This window comes from Python bivittatus, unplaced genomic scaffold (genome assembly GCF_059951505.1).
Source record: "Python bivittatus isolate LINGU-HERP-01145 unplaced genomic scaffold, Pbiv_v1 ctg000790_np1212, whole genome shotgun sequence".
Taxonomy (NCBI): Eukaryota; Metazoa; Chordata; class Lepidosauria; order Squamata; family Pythonidae; genus Python; species Python bivittatus.
The window spans coordinates 6,297,733-6,321,615 of NW_028277110.1; the positions used below are offsets into that span (position 1 = coordinate 6,297,733).

At 44.5% G+C, this 23,883-nt stretch overlaps 1 protein-coding gene across 4 annotated transcripts; it reads left to right on the plus strand.

The window, feature by feature from the left end:
- The first annotated feature begins 635 nt into the window (after positions 1 to 635).
- VSIG4 (V-set and immunoglobulin domain containing 4) lies at positions 636 to 23,883 on the plus strand. Of its 4 annotated transcripts, XR_015793599.1 has the most exons (10): positions 636 to 744; positions 5,896 to 6,255; positions 6,670 to 6,948; positions 7,396 to 7,446; positions 9,368 to 9,424; positions 12,070 to 12,183; positions 12,595 to 12,616; positions 14,750 to 15,294; positions 20,200 to 20,480; positions 22,989 to 23,883. XR_015793599.1 is itself a non-coding variant. In XM_007436741.4 (8 exons), exons 1-8 carry the CDS (start codon positions 687 to 689, stop codon positions 14,952 to 14,954), a joined length of 1,146 nt encoding a protein of 381 aa, XP_007436803.2. In that variant the 5' UTR covers positions 636 to 686; the 3' UTR covers positions 14,955 to 17,780. The 4 variants fall into 4 exon arrangements, 3 of the variants coding, with proteins under 3 accessions (XP_007436803.2, XP_025027998.1, XP_025027997.1); XM_007436741.4 differs by lacking the exons at positions 20,200 to 20,480; positions 22,989 to 23,883 and having other exon boundaries at positions 14,750 to 17,780; XM_025172230.2 differs by lacking the exons at positions 20,200 to 20,480; positions 22,989 to 23,883 and having other exon boundaries at positions 14,858 to 17,780.

Consider the following 23,883-nt stretch of genomic DNA (forward strand, 5'->3'; position numbering starts at 1 on the left):
AAGAGGAGTTTTCCTCTGAGAAGATTTTGCCAGAAGTCTTTAAAAGGCCTTGTTTTATAGAGGAACAGAGGGAGAAGACTTCCTCTGCAACCTCCATTTGCCCTCCTCCAATGAACAGAATCCTTGAGTCGTTGGCCTCTCTGTCTATCCTGCTGCTCAATGCAGGAATCTACCACCCCTCTGGGCCGTTGTTCCCTGGTTGAACTTCTCTTACTCTCAGAGAGGTTTCCTATATTCAGCTGGATTCTCCCTTCTTCTACTATAAGGCCATTATTCCTCTCAGATTTGAGAGAACAGGCTTTGACATTCTTCTGCGCGCACACACATGCACGCACACACACACCCCTACCCTTTCTGGTCTTTGAGAAATGCTAAAGTATCTCTCTATTGTCTTTTCTCAAGGATAACATCCCAGAGTTTTCAAGAAGTCCTTATCGCTGCATATCAAAGCAAGTTCCTTTCAGAAATTTCAGGGTGGCATGATTTAACCTATTGCTTCTTTAATCAGTTGGCTCCAATTGTTTTGTGGACACTCAGCCTATTGCAAGATTTTTTTAAAAAAAGTAAATAAATAAGGAAGGAAGGATAATAAAGCAAGCAAGGAAAAGGAAGTTGTGCTTACTTTACTTCTGGTCTTAAGAGAGGACAGCATCTCTCTAGTGGAGAGCAAGGAAGTGGTAGAAAAGATGGAAAGATGGGCCCGGCTGTGGATTCTGGGCTTTGTGGCCATTGTCCCTGGAAAAGGTGAGTTCAGAAGCTCTCCTTGTTACTCCCTGTAAAATGAGGAGCAAAGTTGATGAACTTCAGAATTTTAGGGAGCTACTGTGATAGCTTGGATGTTGGACTAGAATCCAGGAGTCCAGTTCGAGTCCAGCATCAGCTGTGGAAACTTGCTGGGTGATTTTGGCCCAGCCCTACCTCACAAAGTGGCTGTTACAGGAATAAAATGGGAAGATAGCATTTGATGTACGCTCCCTCAAGGTCCTGGACAAAAGGAAGAATCCTGTCAGACAAATAAAAGGGTAGACAGGTGCCTTCAAGTACTCGGCATATTTTGAATGCTAATTCTCAAAAAAATGCTCTTATAGCTAAACATAGTTCTATAGCAAAATAGAATTTCTACTCCTTTGGAAGGAAATGCCTTTTTAAAGGGATGCCTGGTGTAGCATGTATGTGTTTAAAATACAGAGGTCCTTTGGCATGATTATTTTATTTATATTTAAATGTATGCACATGTATTATTTGCATAGGTTAATGATCAGCATAACTTCATGAAATTTGATTTCAGAAGGGTAGACTTTTGCAAATCTGTTGTTAAAAAGATGAACATTATCTACTAAGCTTTCACAGATCACAATCCTTCCTTCGTTTTAGTAGACTTAATCAGCTAAGAATTCCTGAAGAGTGACGATCTTTTTGACCAACCTGGAAGAAAGCACATTGGGGGAGATTTTAAGAAGGCAAAATGTGGCAGGGGGTGGGCTTTGAATCTATGACCCAGCAATGGGGGAGCTGTTGGCACAAGAGCAGTGAAGAAAGTGGGCAGGTGGGGGTTCAGGATGCACGTCCCATCCAGGCAGTGAATGTTCCCATCTCACATCTATCCAGGGCCATTGGCAGGGCATGACGAGTTGGTTGAAGCTCCAGCTGTTTTTATGTGTGTGGCGTATATAAAATAGGCTGAGTTTCAGTTGCATCATTGTGATCGCCATCTTAACTTTTCTGACCACACCCGGTGGGCACTCCTGTATCTATAGTTTCCATTCCAGCAGGAGATGCAGATCCATGGAGCTGGTCAGGAGACAGCTTAAGGCAGCAGTTTTCAAACTTTTTCAGGCCATGGAATCTGTTAGTTAAAAAGAAATTTCCCAGAACCCCTAATCAAGAGGCAAAATTCTAGGGACTGAAAACTGGCAATAAAACAAAACTTAGGCTCATTGAATTGATTTACACAGATTCATATATTGAAGTTACTTGAATTCACAACAATGAATGCCCCAATTCCTGCCCCAGAAGGTTCCCCCACTTATTAAAAGTAGAAAAAGTAACTTGTTTATTGTAAATGCTAAAATTAATGTTTCAATGTGCAAAAATTAAAACTTGAATGTCACAATTACTTGGGAGGCTAATGTTTTAACCAAAGAAATCAATGTTCCATGACTGGGATGTGCTTGCTTTTCCTTGGACAAAAGTTCAATATTTGGAGCAATTGATGACACCTGTAAGCAGAGATCTTCTTCTATAGCTAGCCTGTTTAGAATCATAGAGTTGGGAGGAACCTCAGAGGTCATCAAGTCCAACCCCCTGCCCACTGCGCTATACCGTGACTGTCCGCGTCTGTTGGAAAACCTCCAGTGAAGGTGAAGAAGCCACTGCATGTGGTGACCCGTTCCACTGGCTGACCGCTCTTACTGTCAAGAGGTTCTTCCGCATGTCAAATCTCTGTCTACACCCTTGAAGTTTCTCATCTCATGAGTTTACTTCTATGCTTGTTTTTTGTCACTGCGTGTAAAGAGAAGGTTCTCCCGTGAAGTTGTGTTGTTGTAAACATCATAAGCTATGTTAATACCTGACTGGCAATTTCAGGATTTTCTTCTGAAAGCTGTATCCAGAAATTCTCAAGTTCCACATGAGGAAATGTCTGTAATGTGAAATCAGTAGAAATGTCCATAAGTTGTTCCATCTCCCTCAATGGCAATTCAAATGCATTAGTAGGTACAAGAGGATTCTGGACCCAGTCAAATACTCTGCCTGGAGGGGGAAAATATCCCGTGACTGCGGCACCCAAATCAGACAGGTGTGGTTTCCCCAGGATTTTGACATTTTTCATTGATGGAAATTTCTTTTGTTGATAAAAACTTGCTGAGATTTGGAAGGCAATCAAGATTGTTTTTAAAAACATGCTCACTCCAAAGCTGAGTTTTAGTTGAGCTGTATACATTTTACTTTGAAGTTTAAATCATCTGAAGGGAGAAACCAGCCGCACTCTGTTTTAGTTGTTTTTATTAGTTCCTCTTCACAAAAAGTCTTTGACACCAGGTTAGAGAGTGATACACAATTTTTTGCAGAATTTTGATTAGTCGTGCATTCTGCCAGACCTTTTATGCATGCAACTTTTCTGCAACAGCACGAGCTTCACCTGCTTTTGCTCTGCGATCACTGACTAGATAGGCAACTAAAGGGCAATTTCCCTTGCTACACAAAAATGTACAAAAGGCTGTTTTCTTCTCATGAAGTTCTGCACATTTTCATTTGAAACACTCAGGACATTTATCTTTCAAACTGAGATGTTTGGTTTCCAGACTCTTGGTAATTTTGTAGGATTCAGACTGATTGCTACCCAATATTTGCTCACCTTCAACACAGTCTTTGTGTTCCTTGCCAGTGCCCATAAAGCCAGAGTTGATGAGTTTTGTTTCCGAGTTGTGCTTGAGGTTGATTTCTCAGGACTTCTGCCATTAGAAGCAGCAGCACTGGAATTTGTTCACTTTTTCTGTACCGTCTGCAATTGGAGGCCAACAGCCCATATCTGGAAAAATGTTTACATTACATAAGTATTTATTAGTCCTAATCAAAAAACAAAATAAAAAGAATATGTATATTCTGGGGGCTATATATCCAGGATGGGTAGCTAGACACTCACTTTTTATATTTCATTTTTTAGACTGCGTAAGCAAACATAGTGACCTTGTCCATGCTGAGGCTGAAAGCCTTGTCCCCTTTTCACAGCCCCATCCAGAGGCTGTGTCAACAACTGGGCATTCTGTTCTTTGTTGGGATAAATCTTAAACTTCCCTTTTCCATTCCCAAGAATAATCTTGGAACACCTCTGAGCTCTGACAGAAGTTGTGGTGTCACATGTCACCCCCTGGGTCCTCCCAGGGTAGACCTGCATGTCTTTCATCCTGGATCTGTGGGTGCCGGGGAGCTCGGCTACCTGGCCGTACGTTAGTTTGGCCTCTTCCTGGAAGATGAACAAGCTGCATGGTTAAATTGGGAAATCATATAGTTAGAAACATTCCAGCTCCTAGGAAAAAAATAGAGCATGTGCAATCCAACTCCATCTCTCAAGAGAGATGAAATTTAAAAATGATTGCTACGTTCCCCCTCATCTGTAAAAAGCAGAAACATGGAAACTGTAGCAGGATTATCATGGGATATGTCACTGATCCTGCCATATGAGCTCCACAAAGTGGCTGCAAATCAGAGAAGCCAAGAGATGTGTGCTGAGCATGAGGCACTCTCTTGCCATCACAGCCCAACTGATCATCTTGGAAGAGGAGGAGGAAACTTTAGTGGCAAATCAGAACCTCCTTTGTGCATCGAAGGAAGGGCAACAAAGTAGAAGGACATTGAAGGTCCTGATCCCAAACCTGGGAGACCTCAGGAGTGAAGGAGGACAAGGTTCTCCTTGCAGTAAGGGAACACCCACACCAGTATCTGCAGGCCAGAATCTGACCTGACTTAATACAAGAGACGACTGAGGAATGAGGGCTGCGTCCCTCAGCTGCATCTTTCTGTCCTTGGCTGGTCTATGCCATCAATTTCTTTGCATCTTGTCTGCTGCTTGCAGATGACAAAGGCAGGCCAGTTAGCTGTGTTTCTTCTTTTGGTTTAAGAGGAAATCAGAAAGAAAGAAGTAAAACTTCCCTTCTCCCTGTTTTCTTTGGACTGGACAGAAATAAAAAGGAGATCAGACGAACGGAAAGGCACCTTCTGGAGCCTGTGGCTTTTCTGCTTCCTTCCTCTTCTCTTAGTGACCTTCTAGAAGCTCTTCTCCATGACCAATTTCACGATGCAGGAGCCTCCCCTCCCATAACTAGCCCAGCACCTGTCCCAGCATCACAGTTTTTGCATCTTTTTCATTCTGCTCTGCTTGCTTGACAGTTTGGTTTAGATTGGGGCAGGTAACCCTTTTCTGTTCAGTGATACACTAGTGCTTTTTAATGTCATTTAGTTTTCATCAAGAGTATTCACAGAGTATGGTCACAAAAATCAAGATGGTAGCTGGGATGGTGTGATTGAAACTCCAACTGGGTTTTATGTGATCAGACTACCACGACTGCCACCTTGACTTTTGTGACCATACCCTGCGAACATCCCTGTTGTCGTCTAAAGACCCTGGAGAGCAGAGCACCCTTATGTTGTTCAGGAAACTATTGAAGACCTGGTGGTTCTGGTCAACTGTATCTTTTATATGTATGTATATATGTCTCTCTCTCTCTCTCTCTCTCTCTCTCTCTCTCTCTCAATGGAAAAAAGGAGAAGAGGATGTCCAATGGCAGGGTGAAGGACACAGCGGATTATGGAACCATGTGGAGGCCCCACTGAGAGATCTGAGAGGCAAAGTCAAAGCCAGATGCTCATCCTGGAGATCATCTAGCCAAGTGGTTGCTAAGAGCTGACACTGATCTGATGGCACAATCAATCAATCGATCATCTTAAACATAGAAGAGTTTGTTTATTGCTTGTTTTAAAGTTATTAAAGTTGTTTGTTTTAAAATTATTAAAGCTATTCAACTATACTCAAATGTTGTGCTCTTTGACTCTGAGTGTTGCAAAATTATAACAACAACAAAAAGGGGTTTCCACTCCTGACTGATTCTTGCCAACAAGGTAGGTTCTGCTAAATGTACAGAAAATGGTTGCTGTGAAAGATACAAGTTAGTGGAAGGGCAACTGATGCCACCTGTGAGGTGCAAGAGCCAAAGGAGCATGTGTGGATAAGACAATTCTTGCCTGACAGATTTCTCCCTGTTTAGTTGGTTCCCAGCACTTTGAATGACACAATAGCAGTCTGCACCAACAGCCCTTCTTCCCCTGAGAATGTCGTATTTCCTTTCTGGTGTTGGCATTCCAAATTTTCTGCTTATATTTCTGTCGCCTCTCTTCCAGCTGTCCCGGATTTGACTGGCATAAACATGGCCAATGGTACCTGGAGAGCTCCCATCACTTTGCCCTGCATGTACGAACCCTCCGCTGACTTCAAGGAGGTCAAAGTGACTTGGAAATTCCTCATACAAGGCGAAGAGCCTCACTCCATCTTCCTCCGTGATTCCTCCGGGGACCATACATTCTTGGCTGCTTTCAGACACCGAATCAGTGTTGCAAAGAAGTCCCCCGGAGATGTTTCTCTCCAAATCAAGGAACTTGAAATGACCGATACTGGAGCGTACACTTGCTCAGTTCAGTGGGAAGCCAAGAACATGAGCAAATTCACTGAAGAAAAGATGGTCCAGCTCCAGGTTGTAAAAGGTAACCCTAGGCAGTAATATGCCAGCTTGCCTGCAGGGCATCCTGAGACCATCGATGCAAAAGCCAGCAAGGGCTTCCACTTAATTTTGTATCATTTCCTTGTGATTTAGTTACTTCTTTTCTAGTTTTCTTCCTTCTCAAGAATTTCAAAGCTACGAGCTGAATAATAATAAAAGGATGCATCATAACCATAAATGTGAATGATCACCAGCAGCAGCACAACTTTGCTTTGAATATTTATACTTTTAATTTTCCTTTTACAAAGGAAGTGGTAACTGGGATCAGGAAAGCCCCCCAGCTTCTCTTTGCATTAATAAGGCCTAGGAACCCGATTTCCCTTTTATTTTCTTCATGGTTTAGCTCTTAATTGCTCCAGGTGCTCTGACAAACATTCGCTCCTTTCCTGCACTCTAGTTCCGGCGTCCAAGCCAGCCATTCAGCCCAGCCGCCTGGAATCTGTCCTGCCCAACGGGACCAGGGTGAGCCTGACCTGCTCAGCCAATGGTTCTCCGCCCATCAAATACCGATGGTACAAGGAAAGGCCTGGAAGAGAAGCAGAGTACCTGCAGATGGGCGCAGTCCTTGCCTTCAACAGCCTGCAGCCACACAATTCGGCCAGATACTTCTGCACGGCAGAAAACAGACTTAGCGTGCAAAAGGAACAGAGCGATTCCTTTCAGCTGACAGTGAAAGGTAAGGGGATAGCACTGCAGCAGAGGCACAATGTCTACAGCAGTGTTGTCCAAACTTGGCCACTTTAAGATGAGTGGACTTCAACTCCCAGAATTCCCGAGCCAGCCATGCTGGTTGGGGAATTCTGGGAGTTGAAGTCCACTCATCTCAAAGTGGCCAAGTTTGGACAACACTGGTCTACAGGGTCACATTCAGTGTTAGAAGGTTAAGTCTATGGAAAACATTTTCGACTGGACTCATATCTTGGTTAAGAGGTCCAGGCTTTTAATTCTTCCCACAAATACAGTGGTGGAATCAAACCCGGGCTAGGTTCACACATGTTCATCCAGAATTTGCTTAACCAGGAATGATTGAACCAAGCACAACTGGCTTGGTTTACATTTAAGAACCGCTGTTCTAGGGTGACTTAATGGTAGGATGGTAACCTGTGCTGAATTTCCCTTGTAGATGCTTCTGAATTCTCCACTGCAGGACCAAGCACAGAGGAGCACCCAACAGGTGGGTTACTCAGCTGCCATTTAGATGCTGGCGGGGGTGGGGGTGGGGGGGCGTGCCGCTTCTGCATTGGAGGAGCGGGAGTGGGAGTGGGAGGCAGGGGATCAGGCTGACCCTGGGAAGCCCACGTTGCTGATCCCGCGCCATACAATGCATGTAAAAAGGGGGATTTGATCATACGGCTGCAGGTACCACCTTGACCCCCAAGGATGCCCCGGTTTCCTCTGCCATCCCTTTCGGCCTTTGGTCTTTAAGGGAGATTCCCAGCTATTGGTGAAGCTGCCATTCCTGCTCTGGCAGAAACTGTGGCGTCAGTCTTGACATTGGTAATGTGAACCATAACTGCCTCCAGGAGGCCCCAGCTAACCCACACCATGAAAGGCGAGGGACCACAGCCCTTCACCAGCCTGGCTTTTCCTCTGCCTCAACCCCGCCATTGGTGGCCAGCTCGAAACTGGGGCACTGGTGTTCTGACTACCTGGAAGATGAAACTGAGCAGGGGTGTCTGCAGGGAGAGGGCCCAAAAAGTCAAGATTCAACTGCGCAATGCCCATAAAAAGGGGCTTGGGCTTTGACTGCATGGTCGTGGCTTCCATCTTGACTTTTTTGAATCCTCTGGAACTGAGGCAGCCTAGGCACCAGGTACAAGGCACAATGACATCATGCGTGCATGGTGTCATTGCACAAATGACACAGATGATATAACTGGCATCATTTGAGTGTTGCTGTCATGATGTATGTGCCATCACTTAGTCCCCCTACCTCCTTGGACACCAGTTTTAGATCAGGGCCTGGCTTTTCACTCTGATATTTCTTTAAGGAAACAAAAATAATAATCTCACACCGTGGGATGCATCTTGTGAGCTTTGCTGATGTTTATTTGGGTTAATTTAGTTTTGAGTTTCCACAGGGATCATTTAGAGCAGTGTTTCTCAACCATGGCAAGTTTAAGTTGGGTGGACTTTAACTCCCAGAATCCTCCAGCTAGCATGCAGGCTGGGAGGTTCTGGGAGCTGAAGTCCACCCATTTTAAAGTTGCCGTGGTTGAGAAACCCTGAGCGAGAAGATGTTGCTTTCAGTAAAGCTGCCCCCCCAGATGGTTCAGGCATTGTGACACCTAATTCATGGATGGGGGTGCAATTTGACACATGCCTAGCCAAAGCATGAGTGAAGTTACCTGGCCAGGGGGAGAGAGACAGCTGGCCCCCAGAGATGCCATCTCTCCCAGGGATCTGCTGCCAGGTCTACTAGGGTTGGCAAGAGAAATGGAAGAGGGGGCTCCTTGGCCCAGTGGGAGAGCCCTGAAGGTTAATGGTCCTGCAAATCAATGCCCAGGAGCAGGGGAGACATGCCCACTGCCACCCCTGGGGGCCAGTAAGAGCAAGACTAGTCCCCACCCCCAGAGAGCCTGCGTGGCATGGTTTGTACTAGAAAGAGCAGGGGGCCTCCCCTTCAGGAGTGGAGAGTAAATACAAACACAAGGCTGTCCCTATGGTGGGTCAGGGTTGAGTGGAAGGGACATTATGTCCTCCAAATGTGATTGCCAAGGCATCTCCTGTCTACAGTTAATGTGCGGAAGAGCCCATAATCTCACCTGCATGAGATGGCTCTGGATAGTGGTTTTGCTTCTGCTTCTAACACAAAAGGTGACCTGGATGGCTCTGTTCCTGGGAAGGAGAAGGTGGAAGCTGATCTACCTTCTACTTGCAGATTTGGGCGAGGGTGGCAGAGAGGTTACCTCCCCACCAGAAAGGATTCTTGTCCTTTGCCCTACCCTTGTGGCAGACCTCCAGCTCTCTGGGGTGGGGGGCATCATCTTGGCACTGCGTATGGGGCAGTGGGCATGAAAGCTTTGGTTGTACAGCCTGGCTCTCGCTAGCTTTATTTCTTCCATCTGACTTGGACTCTCTGGCTTGTCTTCCAGATGGAATGGTGACTTCATCCACACCTTTTAGGAATCCTTCAGGACAGCAGGGGGAAAGTAAGAGAAGGAATAAGGTGGAGCCAATCTATGTTACTGGAGGTGGGAAGAAGGCTGGGGACGGCCTTTACGCACTTAAGACTGCTGCAGGATGGAAGAATTGGTGGCATTTTTTAAAAACAATCTTCCTACAGTATGGAAGATGCAGTCCAAATCTTGCTTTGGTTTTGGAGTCACCTTAGAGCTGTTTTTTCCCAAATTTGGCCACTTTAAGAGATGTGGACTTTGACTCCCAGAATTCCCCAGGCAGCGTTGCTGCCTGGGGAATTCTGGGAGTCGAAGTCCACACCTCTTAAAATGGCCAAGGTTGAGAAACACTACCTTGGAGCCCTCCTGATCTGCTGCTGGTTGTGGGATCTCATGCACAGTTTTGGTGGCCAACTATGTGGGAACAGTCCCTCTAACACTCCTGTTTGGAGCCAATGCTCTAAAAGGAAAAGAAGAACAGTTGTTGACAAATAAAGACTATCCAGGATGTCTTGAAGCTAAGCTTCATGGATCAACTTAGTATCATTTAAAATTTAATTAGAACTGCCAGGAGTTTTTGCAAGACGGGTGTCAAAATCTGCAAGGAGGGTGCAGTGCTGTAATCGAAGCCTGTCGTTTTGTATGGAAGTGTGACACACGTGCAGTTGCAAAAGGGCCGGACTTTGATCACGACCGGCATTCCCACCTTGCCGGTTTTAATCCCCTCTGCAGACACCCCTGGAATGGACCACCTTGATTCACTTTTTATATCACAACTTTGCCATCTTTGGAATTCCCTGCAGGAGAACTCGAGAGCATGCACACACGTGCACACCCCCCCCCCCAGGCTTCTGATTATTTATTCTCATTTTTTAAAAAAAGTATTGGGCAATGACGAACATAGGCGAGGAATAATGGTAAGCCTGCGGGTAGGATGCTGATGTGGTTTGCTCATGGAGTAGCAGTGCAACCTGCTTAACTTGTGTGCAAAGAGTGCATCTGTGCCTGACGATTCTTCCCAGTTGCTATTGTTCTCCTACACCAAAGGAGAAGTAGCAAGAATGAATGCAAACACTTCAGGGAGTTAGTTTGTTAAGTGTGCCCGAGAAGGCGTTTAACCAAATTCTGATTGGAAGAGGTGAAGAGGGCACAGTGAGCAAAATTTGGGAAGTGAAGCGCAGCTTTTCCCTTTTTATCACTGAGAAATGTCTGAGTGTGAGGAAGAACCCTTCTTGTACACCTGCTGAAGTACATGTTGTGAGTGTGTATTGTCTTGAATTAAGGAATGCTCTGCATAAATAGGGCATTGAAGGTTGGTTGCCAAATGCCATAGGATGGAAGGAATTCACACCGGAGAATAAACCGAACGCTCAGTGAATGGCTCAACACTGAGCAGGGAGTAAGGCAAGGAGGTGTGATTTTCCTTTGATTGCTTAATGTATTTAGGGATACGTTCTATAACAAGCATCTCTGGTTTCGTTAGAGGTGTGTTGGCTGGGAATATGAACATACAGTATACGTACTTTGTATGTGGATTATGCCATGTTGTTGGCTGAGAATCCAAATGACTTGCAGCAAATGTTACATAGATTGCATGATGCAGCAAGGACCGTGGATCTAAGCATCAACTGATCAAAGATCAAAGTAGTTTCGTGACAGGAAAATGATGAAAAACTAGATCAAGTAGATGAATTCTGTGGACCTTGGTAGAATGTTTACTAAAGATGGGAAAATGGATGGAGAAATCTTAAGATGCACAAATGCTGGTAGAAAGATACTGGGTGATGTATGGCCTGTGATGAAGAATGGAGATCTGCTGAAAGAAGCAAACATGACTGTCTGGATATGTCTAATAGGCAGGCGAAAGTTGGGTATGTCAGGAGAAAAGTAATTTGATTGCACTGGGAATGGGCTTTTTGAAGTGGTAAAACAAGAAGAGACAGGAGGGTGAAGAATGATCAGGTGCTGAATACAAAAGTGAGTAGCAAGTATGAAAGCTGATTTGATCTTAGCAAGAGAATGAATGAGAACTGCATTGCAAAAGAAATCTTTGAGGGAAAAACGAATGGGTTGGGAAGAAGAGGAAGACTGAGCAGATCACAGATGGATAGTTGGCTGATCATTTCAGGAGGCTATACTGCCTCCTGAAATATATATTTAATTTATTAAGTATGAATCTAGCCTGCTTGTTTTGTTCTGGCCTCACTCACGCCCCTTTTATGGCCTTTCTGACCAGCCACATACATTTTGCAGGGTGGCCCAGATACCAAACCAAATATGGTCATCATCCCAAGAAAGGACACTGGCCCATTTCCTCAACCTTGCATCCTCCAGATGTGGACATTACCTGTTCAGCTGCTTTTCTGTTTACCAAGTTCCCAATACACAAAATAGCTTCCTTTCTCTTGTTACTCTGGGTTGCAAAGAGGCCACGCCAAAGTTGCTGGAGAGGTCTCAAGACCCTCAGGGTGCTACAGCCCAGGGTCCTGTTATTATTAATAATAGCCAAAGCGTATCTCATACTGCAAGTTCAGAAGCAAATCCAGTAGACATCAGTGGGGCTTACCTCTGGGAAAGACAGTTTAAGGATATGACCTGAATAGGCAACACGCAATGGTGGTTCGTATCAATTATTTCAAAGTTGACTGGAAATCTCCGTCTCTGCTGTGTCACTCCAGGTGCTCGGAAGCTGATTCTGCCGCTGTATCTCATCATCCTGATCTCTGTGCTCTGTGCAGCTCTGATCATTGTGGTCGTCTCTGTGATCTTTTGCAGGAGGAAGACTAAGAAGGGTGAGTTGGGGGATGCTCATCTTCGATGACTGGGGATCAGGGGGCAACAGCAGAACATCTTGGGATTGGAAAGAGAAGCTCTCAGGAATCAGAAGGATGGAGTGAATTAGGATCCAGATTGCTAATAGTGACTCTGTGGACAGCACCATTTAGTACTTACAGACTAAATTTAAGATCTCAAATTCTCGAAATACCCTTATGATAAGAATGCCATAGAAGCTCTCCGTCCTGGCCTCCAATTATCCAATTGGTTTGATTTGTTCCATTCCATTTCATTCCATCTTCTTTTCTTTTCTTTTCTTTTCTTATTTTATTACCATTTGCAGTTGTTGCTGTTGTTTTTTTAATTTAGTAGTAACTTTATTTTCTGGGAATAAAAATTAATTTAAAACTATGCTGTTTCTTTTTCAGATAGTATTTACGAAGTAACATAGTAAGTGATTGTCTGATCCTGGAACTGAATAGTGAAATGTGTTGACCAGAAATATTCTGGAGAGTTGGGTGTAAATGACAGACTCGATGAAAAAAGGCTGAACGTGCAGTTCCCATTTCTGGTGCAGAATGGAAATGCAGAGGAGGAACCTCTTGATGCCTGGAAAAATAGTACTGCCTTCCGGAATTGCAAGTGAACCCCCTACTGACCCCTACCAACCCCTACCAACCAAACAAGCAGAGTCCATGCAACACATTACGATACAAAGGGAAAAAAATATATTGAGATGAATCAAGCTGTTGCACAACATGGAACTTGCACATTGTGGGATTTAGCTGACCTGGGTTAAGAATGTTGTGTAACACAGCCACAATGACAGCCACAGTGTCGTTGGTGCTGAGTGATCTGCTGAGGGTGTTTTCAAGCACAATCCATTGCAGCTCAGCAATATCTGAAGAGCCACAGGTTTCGCCCTCCTGGACGAGAGGTCATTGGAGGATGCCGTTATCTCATGGCTATTTTTGCAGAGGACTCTGCAAGGCATGCTGGTTTCGGTATGGACTCCAGTGACAGCAAATCCATCCTTTTTTTAAGGCTTTAGGCCAGCTGGGGAATTCTGGGAGTTGAAATCCACACCTCTTCCAGTAACTGAGGTGAAGAAACACAGGGCTAGAGTAAGGCTGCACCCAGACATGCACTGAACGACAGCATACACATACCCCACCAGAGGTATTTATTCTTTTCTGCTACGCCCCTGTGTTGTCGCCTTCATCTAGCCCCCGGTGTCTGAGTGAGAAAGCCTCTGCGTGTCCTTGGCTATACAGTGCTCAGGCAGTGGCTCCTCTCGCATTCTGACACCATCCAAGGCAGCTTCAAGGGGTATGAATCCCTTAGGCTCTGTCCCCCGTGGCCTGGGAGTGAGCCAGAGGATGCTGGGGCTGGGAGGAGAAGCCATCAGGGCAGGAGGGTGGCAGATTTCACGCTGGCGGAGTTTTCTGCCACTCAGAGATGGGCACAGAGCTCTTAAGAGAGCCTTACTGCGCTTCCCCTTTCCTGGGTGGAGGTGACCTAGCTCTGATATCACTGTGGCTGTGTTACACAACACCCTTAACCCAGGTCAGCTAGATGCCCACAATGTGCAGTTTCCACCTTGTCCAAAATTGGTTTTAATCTTTGTGTGTGTGTGCGCGCATGCGCCTTACTATCTGGTGTGAAACTGCCTGTTTGTCTAGCGAATGGGATCACTTATATTGTGCAAACCCGAAAATAGGTTAAGTTGACCTTGCTTAATTGTGTTGCGTGAATCCAATGTATGGCTTTGTTGCAGGCTGTGCAATATTTTAAAAATTGCATTCAACCAGTTTTGTTTTTTCTTTTTCAAAATGCTGGATGACTTCAACCCCTAATTTAGTTTGCCGTAAGATGCGACCCCTGCTAACTGGCCTGGGACTACCCTCTAGAACCAGTGTCTCCACGTTCAGGTTTCTCTCCAGATCACATAAATTTAGTAAACCCAGCCGGGTTGTGACCCACCATTATGGGGGTTGAGCGTAATTCGGGAAAGCCGTATCTCCCCATGGCCTCTGTATACACTTCTTGTTCTTCCTCCTTTTCCTCTGGTTGCTAATCGAAAATCCTGTTTAGTCAGAGCTGTCATCACTCTGTGAAACTGACCTTTCTGTTCCTTACAGCCTGTCTGCAGCTAAGACTCTTTTTACAGAGAGTTTGGGATGAAGTCAGTCTCTGTGAATGCCTGTGTGTGTGTGCGCACATGTGTGTGCGCACATGTGTGTGTGTGTATGTGTGCTTTGAGAGGAAGAGCAGAAGGCCAATGGGATCGGATGGGTTTGTGCTGGACAAATACCACTAAGTTACCCTTTGTGCTTTTTAAAGCAGAACTGAGGTCTCAAAATAGATCATGTTCTCTGCAAGAGAGCTGGTAAATGAGGCGGCATTCACGAGGCTGAGCAGAGAGCTCATGCTAACTGCCGAGGCAGCAAATAGATATCTTTCTGAGTCAGCCCTTCAAAAAAGTGTTGTGCAAAGGCATCTTTCACCATGCTAAGATTCCCCAGATAAGTGGAACCCGCAGTTTTTGCTTGCCTGATTTCACCATCCTACTGTCTGTTTCAGCAACAATAATGCCCTAACCTTGGCAAATGAACACGTCCTGGCCAGCTCAGGAGTCGATGGTCCCTGCGTGTATGAGGAACCTAATTTACATTTTGGTAACACCTACAGTATGGAGCCTACCAAAGCTGATGAATACGTGTTGATGAATGAAAAGATGGACAACGAATATGAGATCCTGGTAACTGAGAAGCGGTTGGGGAACTGATGGCCAAAACTCTAGCAGGAAGCAGCAGAACTTGCTACATCTTCAAGAGCTGAATCCTGAAGGACCTCCACCTCTGCGCTTCCACGTGAACACATCTCTGCACAGGGTCCTCCCCCTCCCGGGCTGGTGGCTCTCATGCCTGGCCACCCAGATGTGCTTCTTTCAGCCCCTGCAACTCCATGGTCCGGTCGCAGCTGCTTAGAACCTGCCCCCGCGCAAGAGCAGCTGATGCTAGGAGAACTAGGGGTGGGCAGACGTTCAGCGTGCATTTCCCTCATTTGGCGGCTCTGCTTCCTCTGTTTCTCCTTCTTGTGAATTTGGCAGGTTCGGTCTGCTGAGCGTGAGTTCCTTTTGCTAAAAAATGTTGACACTAAAGCATGTATCTGCTTTTTTGTTTGCAGTTTTGCCTAGAATACACAGTTCTTCCATCTGATCAAAAGCACTTTTTGCCTTAATAAAAAGCACTTTTCTGTTATAAACATTTTTGATTGCTGAATCACACTGCAGAACATCAGGAAACGGTGCCTTTGGGATTATTGCTTAAATGTGGTTTCTGTGTTGATTCAAAAAGGCAGAATGAATTAAATTTACTTTAAACAAGTTTCTCCCCCCTCCTCTAGTAGGCAGACAAATACGGCAGCTTTTCTTGTCCTGCATTCAAATACTTTCTTAGAGTTGTTTTTATTCATTGCCCTAGACATTTTAAAGCAAAACTATCTAATACTGACTTAGCGGGAGGAACTGTCTGGCCAAGATTCATTCACCAAGAAGCATAAATAATGAAAAAGGAGTCTTTTTTGTGTGCAGCCCAGTTGGATGACAAGAGACGTCAGCAAGTGGCTTTTCTCTGCATAATTGCTCAGGCCAGGCTAAAAGCCAGAGTTGCCGCGTGCACACTTGGAGCCCAATGCTTGTAGTAGCGCCGCTCCCTGTCTTCATGCGCCCCCAGCCGCTTCAGGCAGAGAAGCAGGGACTGGATCAATCCTCCTTCACTTCCCCTTCCTCCTGAACAGCCGATGGGCAGTCTTGAGGTGGCTGGTTCATTTCTTAGATTTATAGAAGCAAAAGGCAGTGTGCGTAGTGTTCCCTCCTCCAAATTTTCCCCAAAGCAACACTCCTGGGAGGTAGATGGGGTTGAGAGAGAGGGAGTGGACCAGAGTCCTCCAGGCAGCTTCCTTAGCTGTGGGTGGAGAACCCGGGTCTTCTTGCTCCGTTGTCGTCACCACAACACCATTCCAGCTCCTGGGTTGATAGAGAAGGATTGGCTCAAAGTCTCCCATGGGGCTCTGGGTCTGAAGGAGGCCTAGAACCTGGATCTCCCCACTCCTAGTCCAGCACCTTACCCACTACACCACACTAGCTGTTGGGCTGAGATGGCGGGACTGGCCCAAAGTCCCCCGGGGAGCCTCCGTGACTGAGGGAGGGACCTGAACCTGGATCTCCCCTCTCCTAGCCCAATGGCAGGGGCTTGTACTTTTATAGAATAGCATAATGTTAACCCTCTTGTTGGCTTATTGATATGTTAGATTATTTTTCAAATTTAGTATACTGTCTTTTAATAGTTTGGATGTTATGTTGAGAAGAGAAAAAGGAACACATTTGCAGCAAATTAAATCAGGTAGGATTGACATCTGTTGTTGTTGTTGTTTAGATCTGCTGCAGGGGAAGAAAATTCCCTCATAATACATATCTCTCATTCTTGTCCATTTACCCTCTGCCCTTTCAGTCTGTCCAAATATTTCCTCACCCAAAGGATGGCTTACAACTAATAAAAATGGTGAGGTGGAGGTTGTCACCTTTTCCAGGTTTCCATTGTTCATTCAGAAATGGGTTAAACTTCCTGCGGAGCCATGGCGAGGTGATGTCCTGCTCACAGCAGGACCTCATTTACGAGAAAAATCATGGCTGCACGTTGGGTCTTGTGGTGGAATGGACTTATGAAGGCCAGGCTCAGGGAGATAAGCGTGTTCTTAGTTTGCCGGAGGAGCGTGGGAAGTTCAAGAAGATGAGGCTGGCACCTCCCTAAGGAATTCATGGTGTTGTGGCTGGCTGGCTTGGGAACTGGGGTTCAGTCTGGGGAGATTTCTGTCTTGAGGTTGGAGCTAATAAACGCAACAGAACTGTATTTGCATTGTCTCTTGGAGTTCTTTGGGCTGAACCTGACAGGTCTGGACCGGTGAAATTTCTCTGGAGGAAGAAGAGATCATTGAGATAACCACGTGACCCCGGACAACTGCTCCTTGTGAGTGGACCGCAGGAATCATTTTGCGGTCAGCTTACAAGTTAAGTGGCTGGGAGCTGAGGGATAACTTCAAGCTCATACTTGTAATGCAGCCTTTTAAGGACATAAAGCTTGACCAAGCCTCATTTCTTGACCACTTTTTGGATTAATTTTTTTATTGTACTGGAAATCTTAAAACCCTTCGGATCGGCAAGGTTTTACTACGTTCATCAGGTGAGTTGCCTTCTCCTTGGAGAAAGAAGTTTTAAATGCGATTTTAAAAGTTCTGGAAAAATATTATTTTTTGGATTAAACAGCAAAAGGGTGCTTAGAATATGGATTTTAGAAAGTTAAGAATGGATTAAGGGTCCAGATGGACTTGGAAGCACAGTTTTGAATTAATTAGAAGATTTCTTACGGTGGGAAATGGCGATTGTTTGGGCTTTTTAAAGAGGAAACAAGATAATGGGACCTTGAAGTTTGGATACTAAGGGGAGCTAGAGGACAATAAATTCATTTTGTCATGAAAGAATGGAGCAGAAATCTCTGAGGGACATTTTTGAATTCTGGTCTTTAAAATTACTTTGTATGATAGTGTGTAGAAGAAGGAGGAGGAGGAGGAGGAGGAGGAGGAGGAGGAGGAGGAGGAGGAAGCAGCTACAACAGATGATTTTGAAATGAATTTGAATGTGGATTTAAATGTGTCAAGCAATGAGAAGGATATGGAGATACAAATGAAACTGATGGATGTTTCACTGCTTAAAGGAGATCTATAATTATTAAGCCAGAAAAGTGACTTGGATAACTTTTTCTTACTAGATCCACAAAAGAAGTCTGCTAAAGACTTGAAGGACTTTATGAGAAGTGACACAGAGAGAGGGAGAGAGACAGAGAAATTTTACTTACTGGATATACAAGAGAGGTTTCTTAAAGTTTTGGAAGATTCTTGGGTTAAAAAAAAGACAAATAGAAAACAAGCTCTGGGACTACATTTGAAGGGGTTAAATATTAAGATTGTTAAAAATGCAGGGAAGGAGTACAGGGTTGGCTTATTCGATCAAGGTTAAAATGGAAAATTAGTGATATCTGGTCTTCCTTATTGGACTTTTGCTGATAAAGAACGAATGATGAGGCTTTAGGATTTTGTTTTTTAATTAAGAAATGCGTTAAGGGGTGAAGAGAGTATTTGTTGTATTAAGAGATGGTGATAAGCTATTAAAATTGTTTTTACTTGCTGGGGTGAAGGGGGAAGTTTCTTCTTTTTTCTTTTCTTCTTTTTTCTTCTTTTTTCTTCTTTTCTTTTCTTTTCTTTTCTTTTCCTTTCTTCTTTTTCTTTTTTCTATCCTTTTTTCTTTTTTGTATTTTTCTTTTTGTATTTCTATATTTTTTGTAGTTTGTACTTGTTTTTATTCTCTCTCTTTGTATAATAAAATTATTTGAAAATAAAAATAAATGGGGTAGAAGTGAAATTGATCATTTTTTTGTATATTCAGTACAGAAGTGTAAAGTTTCTATTCTCTTTTCGAATTTGCCTTGACGTCGGTTCTACGTTGGCTGCCATTCCCACAACATTTCACAGTTGTGCAGCTTCGTAGTACAATTTAAGGCTGGGAATATTTCTAATCCATCCTCTTCTGATGTAGTATACGTTATATTGCATGAAACCCTGATGCAGGCTAAAAAAATTTTGTCCTCTGGGAATTGCGGGTGGAGATAGACTTGGAAGAATCTGAAATAGACATCGCCGTTTAGGCAATAAAGCCATTATGTCCCAACCATGGAAGATGAAGATTGACCCAGCCCCTGGATTTTCTTTTTAATGTATTTAATGTGTCACATTTTCCCCATGAGTCAGTTTTCATTTTGAGCTGCGGAACTCCCTTTTTAAATTTATTGGTTAATCATTTTAGATGCCTTATTTATCACGCTTGTAAATTTTCTATTGAATAAATATCCACTGGAGGGGGCAATTTTATTACTCTCCAAGTTCTCTATGTTTCTCCTCTTCGGAGTCAACTTTTCATAACTGTCTTTAGAGCTTCATTTTTTATGCTGTTTCTCCAGTTACGTCAAAATCCTGGTTTGACCAGGAGTGTGTTTAAGTGAAGTTAAACAGAATGCCTTTTTTAAATGTATACAGGACTAACTCCTGGCCTCTGTTGGGGAGTTAATTTGGGCAAGCCAAAAAGAACCCCCCAAATATCCAGTGGATATTTATTCAATATCCTTCATTGTTAAGGTGTTGTGGTGGAGCTGGGAATCATAGGTTTCCAGTAGAAGGCAGGCCAACGCCACACACATCACGACATCATCATGCAAATGGCACACATTATATAATTGGATGCAACTCACACAAATAACGTGATTCACAGCATTTGTGCAATGTGTAATGATGTGTGTGTCATCAATTGTCTCTCTTCAAATGCCCATGCTGGAGATGTGAACTGCAAGCCACTAAGTCACTTTTTGGCCCAGATAAGGGGGGCTACTTAGAATGGGGGGATCAGATGACAAAGTCACTGCCTGTTAACTTCTGAGAAGAGTTTCATGCAGTTCTTTTAGGAGCACATCCTTCGTTTCACGCGCACCATTCCCGTGAGCGCATTGCATTCTGAATGGGCCTCAGTATCTTTAGACTGACTGCGACATTTTAAAAAATGGGAAAGTGCCTGAAGGAATCTTGATTTTCCTCAAATTGTTGGCAACCAGTGAAGACTGGAGAGATCCTACCTTTGTTTTTTATTTACATTTATTGAGGATTTTACAAAAAGCAAAAAGCAAATCTAAAGAAAAGGAAAAGAAAGAAAGAAGAAAGAAAGAAAGTAATGCGAGAAAAGAAAAAAGCAAGGAAAAAGCTAAAGTTATGGAATAGGACTTCTGACCTTCTCTTCAACAGATATTAACAAACCTATTGTCTCCCCTCTCTCTTAACTCTTCCAGAAATCCCTCCAACCCTTTATTTAATTCTCATCTGGTTCAATCATTAAATCCATAAATCACCCTTTCATCTTTTTCTTCTTTTAGCGAAAAGTCCATAAAAGATTTCCAGCCTTTTAAAAAAATCCTCTTTGGGTCTTTTCTATGAGAGATCCCACCCTGACAGCTAAATTCACCCAGGCAGACAGCATGAGGCAGACCCTGGAGGACTCGGCTGATCTGCTGTAATCCCCACAGACAAGAAGGGGGACGAAACTGATCCTGCAAACCGCTGCTGATGGCCCTCCTGCAAGAAAACTGTGTGGACCCATCCGTTCTGGGAACGTTCAGACGGGCTAGAGCAAGAAAAAACCTCAGCCGAGGAGCAGGTGAGTGCTGATGGAGGTGCGGGGTTGGCTTAAGGCAGTGTTGTCCAAACTTGGCCACTTTAAGATGAGTGGACTTCAACTCCCAGAATTCCCCAGCCAGCCATGCTGGCTGGGGAATTCTGGGAGTTGAAGTCCACTCATCTTAAAGTGGCCAAGTTTGGACAACACTGCCTTAAGGTGTCTTACCCCGGCCTGTGGTGGAGGAGAACCTTATAACTCCAGTGGAACATTTTAGGCAGCATCTGTGGATTCAAAGCCCTTCACGCTCCCTGGAGACAAACTCTCTCCTCGATAGACTGGGGGTTGCCACTCCCATTACGATGCCACAGACCACATCCCTGTACAGAGAGGGGCGAAGCAGGGCTACATTTAGGCTCCTTTCGGGTGAATAAGTAGTCAGATTCCATAGTGTTGGCCTTGACCGAAACAGTTTCTTAGGATTTGGGATTTGGTAAGGCAAAAGCAGGGAGCCACCACTGAGCCCTTGGTAAGGAAGAAGAACACAGATGACCATGGGGGGTTTGTGTGTGTGTTAAGAAAGCAAGATAGAGGCTTCAGCTGTACAGTCAAAGCCATGCCTCTTTATCAGATGTGTTGTGATCAAAGTCTCACCCTGCTTGATAGACATAAAAAGGAGCAGGGTTTTCACTGCGCAGTTGCAGCCCCCTCTTGACTTTTTAAGCCTGCCGCTCCCCATGGATGTCCCAGTCTTCCAAATTAGTCAGGCCCAGACTCCCAAGTTTTCTGTGGGTTGGGAGTAACAGGAAGGAGCTTGTATGATTGTTCTGATGCCCTTCATGAAGAGCTTTCTCCTTTGCCCTCCTGTCAATGCTCTTGGAGAAATCTGGTGAGGTCTCCACGCCTGATGGATCTCTCTCTGCAGAGCTGGAGAAAGCAAATCAGCAACATTTGTGCTGCTGTCCTGCCTCCCTCCCCCTCACCTTTGCACAGACCTCCATGATAAGAAAGAAGGTTGCAAGATTTTTGGAAATGCACCAGGTTGACCAACAGGGAAGGCTTTGTTCATAGAGAATACTATATTCCCTGGTGTGAATCCTAGGGGTCTAATGATAGTGAACAGCTCCGTCCCAGATGAGTGGGGCTGAAGGCTTCTTTGGACTTGCTGGACTGGACTTGCCTTTCAGGGGTGTCTGGGAGCTACCCTCCCAGGATGGTGGGCAAGGCCAGAGCAAAAACTTCATGTGATCCAATTTCATCTACTTTCAATTAATATTCATATGCTTAATAGGATTGCTCTCCAGTCATGCATTTAATATTGCCCCCTTCCAACTCATTAACACAATTTGGCAGCAATGTTTGGACACCTTTGGAGTCACTTCAAAGATTTTCAGGGCATCCATGGGCTGGGAAGAAGTAACAAATGACATCATGGCACCTGTGTGGTCACTGTGGCTTCTACTAGGTGCCTCTGTCTGCAAGGGATCCTTTCCCTTTGGATTCTGCCCCTCTGACCTAAATCATGTGGTAGGAGTCGCTCTAATGGCATATTGCATCATTAAGGAATTGGTTTTCAGTTGATATGGAAGACACGAACACATGCAAAGTGTTTTCTGTCTCTGGCTCATTGGAGAGAGAAACAGACTCTGTCTCTGGTGGAAATAATGTGAAGTGAGGAAGCTGGGATTTCACTCCCTGACATTGCCCTAATTTTAATATCTATGTACATAAAACACACTTGACAAAAATTGAGAACACATTTGCTTCCTCTTCCCTTTTTTTATGCGAAAAAGCAAAGGGGAAGGGGTGCTGCCAAAGCTTGTATCCCTTTCCATCGGAAGACTCAACCCAGGGTTGTTTGTGTCTTCAGAGCCCCTCCAGACGTCCCCATCTGTCATTATTCTTTTTGAACGGTGGAATCTAGATCTGGGGATGGTACTCCAAATGGGAGTCTCACCAGGACAGAGTAAACAGTTACTTCCTATTATCTGGATGCTGTGTCCCGCTGCTCAGGCCTGTCTGGATCTTTTTGAATCGCCTCCCTCTCCTTCCTCTAGAGCCCTCCCAGGTTTGCATCCTCTGAAAACTCGATAGCCATCCCCTCGGCTCCCTCACCCAAGGTGAAGTGGGGCCAGTACAGCTATGGAGCTGACATGTCCTACTCCTTCCCCTTTCTGAAGATGAGGACGCTTACTCTCCTCCAGCCACCCACCCAGTCTTCCAGGAGTTCTGAAAAATTACCTAAAATGGTTCTGCACTAGTTCCTTCAATGTGCTATCTGACCTTAGAAATTGGAATTCATTCTGAACTCTTCTCTGTTATCCTCTTGTCTGCCCTAAGCTGTGCTCTGGGATCAGCCAGAGCTCCCCCTCTTGAGAGAAGACAGATGCTTTGCTACAGTTCCCGGAGACTACCTGCCATTCCTTTACAGTTATGTACCCCTCCTTCCATTTCCTGAACGTGTCCCTTTCCCTCTTCAGCACTTGAGAGTGCTTTGTCCTACCTACTCCAGCCGCCTTTCTGGATTTCTCCTGTTTGTTCTTCTTGCAGGGGCTGTTAGTGATGGGAGCTTCAGCATCTCCTTTTGCACAATTTCCCATCCTTCCTGGATGCTTTCCTTCTCCAGGATCTGAAGCCACTGGATCCAACCCACCTTCCCTCAGAGTTCATAAAGTTCTTATGAAGTCTGCTATGCAGTCCTCACTCTCCTCCCTTCCTCTTGCTCTGGATATCATGAATCCAAGGATAATGTTCACCAATGTTCACTTTCCCCCAGGATGCCAGCCCCCTTTAACGAATCCCTCCCTATTGTGAGGTTTAGGGCCAGAAGAGCAGACCCCCTTGTTCTTTCTGCCACTTCTGACGAAAGAGAGGACAAGGACTTGTTGGGCCACTGACTTTTGACAAAAGGTACCCAGAAGATGTCAGGATAATTGAAATCTCCCATTACCACTATTGTCTCTTCGAAAGACTGGTCCTCTTATGCAGAAAGGCCACCTCTGTATCTTCTGCCTGCCTAGGTGGTCTATAATAAATATTTATTCTTTTATTCTTACCCAAATACATGAATAAAGTTCTTTTATTCTTACCCAAATACTTTCAAAAGGATTTCCTGAATTTCTCTATCAATATATTATTTCTTTAGGTACATTGTTTCTCTCATAGCTGCACCAATACCAAGGTAGCTGTGTTTGGCAAATAAGAAGTATTCCAAAACCCAAATAAGGCAATGCCTATTTGGAAGGATTTACACAACTGGCTATCTTGGTCATCTTTTTGTGTTCATCCCACTGTCATTGTGGTAAATAGAGGAATCATGGTGGGTGTGTAGGTCGCATTGACCTGTATTATTTGTACTTGCAAAAAATAGGATCATTATTCTTACTTCCTTCAAATGGCTTGCATTGATCATACAGCTGACCTTTGCTGAATCACAGCAATTTTA

Excerpts from the sequence above, each read along its gene's own strand:
- VSIG4 (XM_007436741.4), top strand. The coding sequence starts at position 687 with ATGGAAAGATGGGCCCGGCTGTGGATTCTGGGCTTTGTGGCCATTGTC. Across the intron at positions 7,447-9,367 it reads CACAGAGGAGCACCCAACAG|ATGGAATGGTGACTTCATCC; the intron begins GTGGGTTACTCA and ends CTTGTCTTCCAG. Across the intron at positions 12,617-14,749 it reads AGTATTTACGAAGTAACATA|CAACAATAATGCCCTAACCT; the intron begins GTAAGTGATTGT and ends TGTCTGTTTCAG.